This window comes from Montipora capricornis, chromosome 9, assembly GCF_036669925.1.
Source record: "Montipora capricornis isolate CH-2021 chromosome 9, ASM3666992v2, whole genome shotgun sequence".
Classification (NCBI taxonomy): Eukaryota; Metazoa; Cnidaria; class Anthozoa; order Scleractinia; family Acroporidae; genus Montipora; species Montipora capricornis.
This window is the reverse complement of record NC_090891.1, coordinates 18708018-18717652: the sequence shown is the minus strand read 5'-3', so window position 1 is coordinate 18717652 and position 9635 is coordinate 18708018. Positions and strand designations below refer to the sequence as shown.

Sequence of the window (9635 nt, the reverse complement as noted above, 5' to 3'; positions counted from 1 at the left end):
AGTGTTTGAACAGCAGACTCATCAAAATTTGGCTCTCTTTTCTTTAAACGCCAATAATAACAATCTCATGCAGGCATTAACATACTATTTGCATTGAGTACAATAGTTTAAATGACAGCTGAAGCTTTCTGCTTTCTGTCGTCATGTAATTTGCGGTGAGAGCACCCTAATACCAAATCATTTGCTTAACCATTTGATCTAAAGCTTCATTTCTCTTGTGAAATACATACCAATTTGTTAAAGCACTTAAGCCAAATTAAATATCATTCCCTGACAAATTTGGGACTTAAAGGTGCATGCAAAAGGTCTGAATTCTACATAAGCTTACATTAAATTGTCATAAGGCCCGATTCAGACGCCATACTTTTCTTGAGCCGAACTTAATACATGAAAAGTTCGACGTTTGAATCAATTAAGAACGGCTAGTTTAATTTGGAATGGCTCAGGAGTTCTTTTCAACTGGCCTAGACGGGAATTCGGCTTTAGGATGGCCGTGGATCGGCTTTGATTTCAGACGTCGAACGTTTCATGTGCCGAACTTCATGATCATGCATAAACCATGTTTTGCCTTCTACATAAAAATCGCTGACAAAATCAATTGGTTTTCTTGGTAATGACTTTGGACCTGCTGTGGAGGGGCCAGTTAAGTTCGACTTCTGAATCAACAGGCGTACTTTTGTTAATTTGTGTCGGTCGAAGAAGTACGCAGTGGCCTAAGGCATCAAATAAGTTCATGGTTCAGTTAACGCTTACCTTTTTGCTTGAGTTGTTGTAAGCACTTCCTTGCTTTGGATCAGCATTTAAAGAGTAAACAAACGAAAAACTCGTCAGCACAAATTGTGATCGTTGATTCAAACTCGAGTAAAACCGCCGAAAGACCCGCCGAAATCAGTAAAGAGCTGCACCGGTGACTGCTGACCAAAACGGCTCACTAGTTTCCAGTGTGTTCTCTACTGTGTTATCCAAGATCGCGGAGGATAACGACTTTAATTACCGCGTCGTCCAATTAAAAACGAAAAAACCAGCAAGATTCAGAGCGGCTCATCGTATTAACCCTCACTAAAATGTGGAAAGATACCGGTCTTTATTAACAGGATTTTAATCCTGCCTGCGTAGCATGGCGGTTTTGGTTGCTAAGTAATAAAGGCGGGCGAGGGCAGAAAAACCGCGAGGAGATTGGCTCGACAAAAAACCGCCATGCTACGCAGGCTATTAATCCTGTAAAACTGTTGACTTGGAGGGGAGTATACTCTACTCTTAACCCTTTCAGCCCCGTGGGGTTCCCCATTGACGAGTAAAATCGTCTGGCGTTAGACAGAGTAAAATCTATAAGTGGCACTATTGGGAGTTAAAGGGTTAATGGGGACATAGTTTTTGAGTGAATCCAGCTGTTGTTAACCCTTTCAGCCCCGTGGGGTTACCCATTGACGAGTAAAATCGTCTGGCGTTAGACAGAGTAAAATCTATAAGTGGCACAATTGGGAGTTAAAGAGTTAATTAGTGGAGTACTAAATAAGAGGCGTACATTTTACTGCGTTTAGTTTTACTCCACTTTTTTACTCCAACTCCTTGAAAACAAAGAATTAATCGGTGGATTTCACAAAAATAAAACAACCCCAATTCCACATCTTAGACTGGCTAAACTTAAATTTACCCTACTAAAATACATATTTAGGAGTAAAATCCTCTTCTACTTTTTTTCTCAGAAAGTAGAATTAGTAAGTGGGGTAGACTTTACTCAGTATCCCGATAAATAGGAGTAAAATTAACTCCAGCATATTATATTACTCTGTAGGGAGAGTAAAATTTACTCTAGCAAAGTCATTGCCTTTGAATATTAACTAGTACTGAGTAAAAATTACTCTTAGTGGAGTTAAATTAACTTCTCTTAGGAGTACATTTTACTCCGCTTTATTTTACTCCACTTTTTCACTCCAGCACTGGAGTGAAATTAACTCTTTGAAAATAACAGTGTGCTTCTTCCCGGTTGAGCTAAAAAAAAACAGACTGGCAAATCAACTAAGACTCTATGATTGGCCTTTAATTGAATTAAATTCTTCTTGGGAACTCAAAGTGACATCCCATGGCTAATCATGCAAACTCACCTTTAGTATAGATTAATTCAATGAAAGGTTGTCTACTTACTCCAGAAACCACACATCAAAAATATAATGACTGCAAGATGCCCGATGGTTTCCATTCTTGAATACGCTTTAATAAGTACTTAGGTCCTCACACATTTTAACCAAACGTATCAGCAAGGAACTGCAAAGGAATGAGAAAACGAAGGTGTTGTTGAAACTGTTTTCTAAAGTACCAAATGTTTTCGTACGTGTGCACTCTGTCAAATAACATCTTCATTGTCTCCTAAAGGTGGAAAATATTCTCAGCGAACAAAATAGCCGGAAGCACATCGATGTTAAATAAATGATTAACAAACACCCCTAAGCTTTAACGTATGCATTTCCTCTCATCAAGACTTACAAATGAAATAAGGATGTTTAGTTCAAAACTCGTAACCAATGCTAATTTAACCGAATTAACTATTGGAAGGTAATTTGAAGTGCTATTTTCTCTCAATGTAAACCATGTGAGCGGTAGCCCTACTAATGGAATTGGTCCACACAAGGACAGAGAGAAAACTCTGACTAGGGTGGAAATTGAACTGCTCTCGTCTGACCTTGTATCTCAGTCGGTAGAGCAGCGGTGATCTATCGCGAAGGTCGTGGTCGTTCAATTCCCACCCTGGTCAGACTGTTTTTCTTTGTCCTTGAGTGAGCCCAATTCCATTAGTAGGGCTAACGCTCACATGGTTTACATGAGGAAAAAATAGCACTTTAAATTACCCTCCGAGAGTTAATTCTGTGGAAAAATAAGTGCTACATGGCCAACGTTTGCAAAAGCGCAACCCTTCCTTGTACAGGCTAACTTAATACATTCTCTCTACCTTTAGCTACGTTAACAATAATTGTCGATGAGGGTTTTAGTTACAAAGAGGAAAGAATTGTAACATCTCCCTCCGATCCTTTGGTCCCAGATGAAACATTTATTAAGCTGACTCGTTTCATGACATTACCATTCACACATTCGAAGAATATGTGAAGAAAAGATTAAGAAAAAAAATTGCCGCACCTTAGGGAATTTAAGTCCACGTAAACATGTATAAATTTTATTTTACTTTGTTGAAAATGTTCCTTGGTTCCGAAACCGTTGCTCAGTAGCATTCTTTACACTCTTGTATAATGCATTCATGAACAGGCTGCAAGTGTTGCGGAAGCGGGTCGCCTAATCTAAACTGCATATCTTCGTTGCTTGTAAGGGAGGAGAAATTACATCCACCTACACCTGAATCAGTTCCTCTTCACTATGACACAAATAACATTTTTTTTTTTTAATTTTCTTTGCAGTTCGAAATCTTCAGTATTGATTTTTGGCTTATGACCGTTTACTTTTTGTTGCGACTGAATATAACGAAAAAGTGTTTTTGTCGTGGCGACGCTGTAATATGTGTCTTCAAAGTTTTGCTCTAACGAGCACGTCTTTTAGTGATTTCCCTCTTCTGTATAATATGATAGGAGGCATTTTGAAAGTGTTATTCAGCACTGGCTGATTTTGTATTAAACTCCATTATTGCATCAAGAGTTGTTTAAGGTATTGAACTGCTGGATGATATGTTGTGACAAATGGTAGTATTCTCTCGTGAGTCTTTTTTGTTTGTTTTCTTAATGTCGAAGGCCTTCCGGAAAATTTTACTTCAGACAGTGTGCCATCTATTAGGTTTTTAGGATAGCCACTAGCTTCAAGTCGCGTTTTGAAATTCGAGATGGCCTCCTGGAATTTTGTTTTCGAGGAGTTTGTACTTAAGAGTCTGATAGCTTCACCCTTTATGAAACCTCGTTTTACACCTAGAGGGTGACAAGAGGTATAATGGGTGTATTGGAAGGTTTCGGTCTGTTTATAATGGGTTTTGATGTCAAGGATCGATTCTATTTCAAATCTATCTCCTTTGTAAACCACTGTGTCAAGAAAAACGATTTCGGTGTCTGAGATCTCAGCTGTGAATTTTATTGATGGATGATATGTGTTTGCTTGTGTTATAAATATATCTAGGTCCTCTCTTTTTGTATCCCAAAGCGAGAAAACGTCATCGATATAACGTTTCCATGCTATAGGCTTTATCCTAATTTGGTTCAGTAGGTTGGTTTCGATTTCGGCCATGAATATGTTGGCAAAAGCGACTGCCATTTTTGTTCCCATAGCAGTCCCATTAGTCTGGAGATAATTTTCCCCTTTGAACTCAAAGGAATTTTCTTTATGTATGAGGCCTAGCATTTCTTTAAGATAGTGAGATGGTATAGGAGGATTATTGTTGTGAAAATTCTCATATGCACTGCATACTGTTTGAATTCCCTCCTCTTGTGGGATGTTCGTGTACAAGCTTGTGACATCCATAGATACCAAAATAGTATCCTGTGGAATTATTGTCTCCTCGACGAAACTTAAGAAATCAGTTGTGTCTTTGATATACGATTTTTGTCGCATAGCAATAGGCTGTAATAAGTGATCCACAAATGATGATATGCTTTCGGTTGGCCCATCACAATCTGAGATAATTGGTCTTTCGACCGGTTTTGGTTTGTGGATTTTAGATAAGGTATAGAAGATAGGTATCCTTGGTGGATTGGGAGTTTGTGAAAGCCATTCTTTTGTCATGTCATCGATATATTTGTCATTGCGGAGCTGAGAAATGAGCTCTTTTGCTTTTTGCAGTGTTTCCGTGACCATTGGTTTTTCAAGAGGCAGATAGTGGTCTCTGTTGTTAAGTTGGATCAGGCCTCCTTGAAGTTTGTCGGTTATATATATTGAGGATCACTGTTGTGCTCCCTTTATCGGCTTTTTTTAGGTTTATAGCCGTGTTTTGTTTCAACTTTTTTACTTATATATATTCCTTGCGTGACAAATTGCATTTTGGCTTTTGCACTGTTATTTCAGCAAGTCTAACTTTGACGTTTTCCAAGTACCTTTCAAGGGCAACAGAGAGTTGTACTGGTGGAACCCAGTTCGATTTTACATGGGATGGATGTTTTCCCTTGTTGTTTCCATGTATTGGAGACCATTCGTCTCGCAAAATGTTCGAAATCAGCCAACAATTGTCGTTTGATTTCGTTTTCGTTAGTCACGGGTGTCGGGATAAATCGAAGCCCTTTTGACACTACGCTTACTTGACTTTCAGTTAATTTCTGAGAGATTTTAAAGAAATTTTTCGTTTGTCTCCCTTTCTTTGTTATGTCTTTCTTGTTTGGCGATTTTTCTTCGACTTATGCGTTTGTCATTTTTAAAGATTCCCGCTTTTAAAGATTCCCCATTTTAAAGATTCTCGCTTTTAAAGATTCCTCGTTTTAAAGATTCCCCGTTCCCCGTTCCCCATTCCCCAATCCTATTCTTCCATTCCCGTTCCCCGTTCCCCGTTCTCCATTCTTCGTTTGAAATATAGCCGCCGAAAATGTCTTCAAAGTTGATCTCTGTTTTTTGTAACTTGAGTTATGTATGCTCGACAGACATTTTGCCGTCACGAAGCTTTGGCTTGTGTTGGGTTAAAGTAATTTCTGAGTTAACGTTAAGTTGTATAGTGAGACGGGGCGTGTAAATGGGAAAACGACACAAAACGAACTGCACAGCTGTAACAAAGCCCATTTAAGAAATTCCTGGGTTTGCCGTAAACCCTTAATTAAAAGTTTTCTCAGATCAACGGAAAGTCTAGGCATACCTGGTATAGAACACGCCACTGGAGCCAAGTAAATTTCCCTTATTCGAAGCGTCAGGCTTGTACGTCGAAAACGGAATAGTTCATTTGAGTTGACAAATGTAGTATTTGATAAGATAATTAATAATTTATAAGGTGACTCCAATTTAATCATTTAAAATTCATTTTCCTCTGGTTGAAAACATGGGTCCTCAAAGTCCCATGATACTAATTAACCTGTCTAAACAATGTGCCTTACAATCTCTCATTTTAAAGGTTATAAAGTAGCTTTTTCAGTGAAAACATATGTATTCAGCATAAAAACCAAGGAACTTTCAGACAAAAATAACCCTAAGTTCAACAATTCGGAAAAATATTTCAAAATAATTGAAATATTTGAAAGGGAGGACAATTCAAATTGCATCTTCTGGTACACAAAGTTGAAAAGGAGGGCTTTTTTTAGTTAACCAATATTTCCAACAAATTTGCCTAAAAAAGAATCATCCGTGAATTTTCAGAATTTTCTAAATTGTAAATGCGAACACCTGTCATTTCTCCATGACGACAAACAAAGGCAATTGTGTTTTTGCAAAATTAATTAGCTTCGGTCCTCGGGTGGGAAAAAAACATGAACAGATGTTCAAAACCGTTTTAAACCAAACTTTCCGAATTTTTAGGTCCAAATTATGAAATATTCATTCATAAGAGTTTAATTTGATGATCTAGCGCACGAAGTGGTTCGTGGCACTTAAAAAACATTGTTCACAAACGTTCATAAAAACAAGTCGTATGCAAATTTTTATCTTCCTCACTAGTTAACCATAATTTCTCCATATTATTTTGCAGCTGCAGTTCTAAAATTGCTTGAAATTGTTTCCCTGGTATGTTTCCCATCCTTTAACAGAGGTTTTTACTAACTACAACATTTTACTTTATATAGACACGATTACTATAAATAAGTTATTAAGTATTAGGTAACAATAGACGTGGCAAAAAAGAACAAAGCAACTGATCCTAACTGCTCCTCTATTAGTTTTCTGTTGTTTGTTTGAATTTTTGTTTTTTTGGTCGATTCTATTGTTACTTAATAGTAAATAAGTTAGTGATCGTGTATCGGTATAAATTCAAGTTTTGTATTAACCGTCCACTTCTGAAGCCGGATGTCCCTAGATGCATACGAAAGGTCAAGTAAAAAATAATTTTAAAAGGATTCGTTTATTGGAAATTATAAAATGCCGTCACTCTTGACTTCTTTTAAGAAGTTTTTTTTTAAGTTCACTTATTTGTATGTATCTAAAAACATTTTCATAAGGCAGGAAGTTTGTCATATGACTTTCAACCAATCAAGTGATGAGTTCGTGAAATGAGGAACCGGAAATTCACAAAGCAAGCTTGCAACCTCAACATAACGTTAACAAATAAGACAAATTCTGAGTGAAACTAAGAACTTTTTCAGCAATGTTTCTCAGAAAGTATGTCTCGAATACAATAGAACGTGTTTAAAAATGCAGCATCTGGAATATTCAATAAATTACTGATTGAGGGCGACTAGTTCATTAGCCTATGGCTATTACGTACTACCCCCATAAAATAAAGACTTTACATAAGAGCGCAGAGATTAGGCTTCCAAGGTAAATTTCTTAAGCCTACAAACCTTACTTTTACGTCACACCTCCGAACGACGACTGCAGGGTCGGTTCTTTAAGGGAGCTTACGAAACGACGACGCCGACGGCAACGAGGACTTCATTCAAATAACAAGTTCGCGTTATTCATATCACTAAAAAACTATTTCATGTCGTCTCGCGTTAAAAATGGGTAGTAACTGTCGAGGAATTAAACTGGTATGAGTGGGTTGGAAGCTTAGAGAGAGAACTGAAAATTCATTGTCATGTGCTAACGTCCTCCACAGAACCTTGAATGTGGTCATTTCACGTCGTCCTTTAGAGATCACGGCAAAGAAATGTACCAAAATGTAAAACGCACTTGCAGAGCCATTGATTTTGCTCACTAAACCTATTGTTTTGTAGCGTCGTGGTTGCCGTCGGCGTCGTAGTTTCGTAAGCTCTCTAATATTAGCAGTTTCACTGGCAACCTTTTTGGTTTCGACCTTGTGGTGTTGACAAAAGAATCCACCTTACAAGAAGGGTTTCTCTCCACTAAAACATTCACTAATTAGAAGGTGGTTTGGGGAAGTATTGATTGTGTGGATGGTGAGTTGAGAGAAAATCACAAACAAAAGTTAAGGTTAGTTTGTATAATGATGGGGAAGAGAAATTCACAAAGCAAGCTCTCAATCGTTAGATAAGGTTAACAAATAAAACAAACTCTGCGTGAAATTAATAACTTTAATGGCAAAACTGAGCCAGATAGTGGAGGAAACTTAAATTAAGTAAGACTCCGATAAACAAATATTTGAACACGAAAAGTATTTCGTTCTTAAAAAAAATAGGAATCTCGTAATAAATGTGAAAAAAAACTATGCTATAATCTTTGTTCTTAAAAAAAGTGGAAAAGGGTTTTTTCTGAAAACTAGGGAAATCCTATGCAAACTGAAACACTGGTTCCATGAGGCAAATCCAAACAACCCGAAAGTTTAAAAAAAAGCCGCGAGTGTGACACCATTAGGTTCGTAAATGACTGCGAATCTTCAGGGGTAGAGCGCAACCGACCACCCGACCCTTTCGTGCCGAGTCAAGAAAGAAAAAGAAAAGAACAACAAAAGTGATGACCAGAGATGTGACTCAGTCGAAAAACAGAGAACCACGGACAAACTGACGTGTTCAAAATTGCAAAGTTGATTAATTAAGCAAAGTTGAAAATAACACGTACAAAAAACACTTTTACCAAATATATCCTATGACTTCTGAAGTAAAATTATATTTTAAAGTTTAGAAAAAATAAATAAATAAAAGGAAAACATGATTACATACATGGAAAGAAAAATGTGGTAGAATTTCCCTCTCTACAAACTTTTCAAAGTCTCCCTGTTACTATCTACGTAGGACACCGAGCATAACAAAAAGATAAAAATGTTCAACAGTGTTCAACAAGACAAGCAGGTGGTATAATAACGGGACCATTCCTCGTGACCAGAGCTCGAGTAGAGGGTGCAGGTTCCATTGGGTCAGCTGCAAGTTTCGTTAACAGTAGGGAATCCCTTTGTGGCACTAACCGCTGTGTTTCAGCTGCTGATTTCGCTACTGGCAATGATTCTGACTGCACCACTGATCGCAGCTGTCTGCGGTTTCGTCGGTAAGTTCACCCATCCGACTCAACAACGTGAGAATGTGGACCAATCATTTCCTTGCAAACAGCCTGTGACCAAGTATTTGGCTTCTTCATCCTGACAATTTGTCCAGGTTGCAATTCAGGCAGTGCAGTACCCTTTAGGTTTTAGTAGAAAGCCTGCCTTTGTTTAGAGCCAATCAACTTTTGTTGCACATCTTGTAGGTGTAGTGTCTCAGGTTCTAGTTGTTTACCTGACAAGGGTGACAGATTGCGTGTCCTCCTGCTGAACAGCCTTTGTGCAAGAGCTGAACCAACTTCCGCCTGGGTATTACGATAATCAAATAGTACGAGATATGGGTCATAATGTCCTCGCACTGCTTTCTTCATGATACCTTTACAGATTTTAACTGCACTCTCAACCTTTATGTTACTTTTGGAATGAAGCAGACAGGAGGTGATGTGTAGAGAATGCCAGCCACTTGCAAACTGTGCAAATTCTGTTGAAGCATACTGCGAACCGTTGTCAGAGATGACTTACTCCGGTATTCCATGGCGGCTAAATTGCATTTTAAACTGCCGTTGCTGAATCTGTCTTGTCCAACTTATCCGCCTCAAGGAAAGAAGAGTAATAATAAACCGTAATCAGGTACTGACGCCCATTA

At 38.0% G+C, this 9635-nt stretch overlaps 1 protein-coding gene and 1 long non-coding RNA gene across 2 annotated transcripts in view; both read right to left on the bottom strand.

Annotated features, from left to right (window-relative positions):
- Positions 1-903, bottom strand: part of LOC138015779 (uncharacterized) — a 2876-nt gene extending 1973 nt beyond the window's left edge. Inside the window, exon 1 of the long non-coding RNA XR_011125638.1 lies at positions 754-903. This is a non-coding gene — a long non-coding RNA (uncharacterized lncRNA). The remainder of the gene's footprint in view (positions 1-753) is intronic.
- Positions 904-3627: 2724 nt separating this feature from the next.
- Positions 3628-4245, bottom strand: LOC138016896 (uncharacterized). The gene has a single exon (XM_068864062.1). It carries the CDS (start codon positions 4243-4245, stop codon positions 3628-3630), a length of 618 nt encoding a protein of 205 aa, XP_068720163.1.
- Positions 4246-9635: the final 5390 nt, after the last annotated feature.

Bases quoted from the DNA above. Each gene is read 5' to 3' on its own strand.
- LOC138016896 (XM_068864062.1), bottom strand. From the start codon at position 4,245: ATGGCAGTCGCTTTTGCCAACATATTCATGGCCGAAATCGAAACCAAC.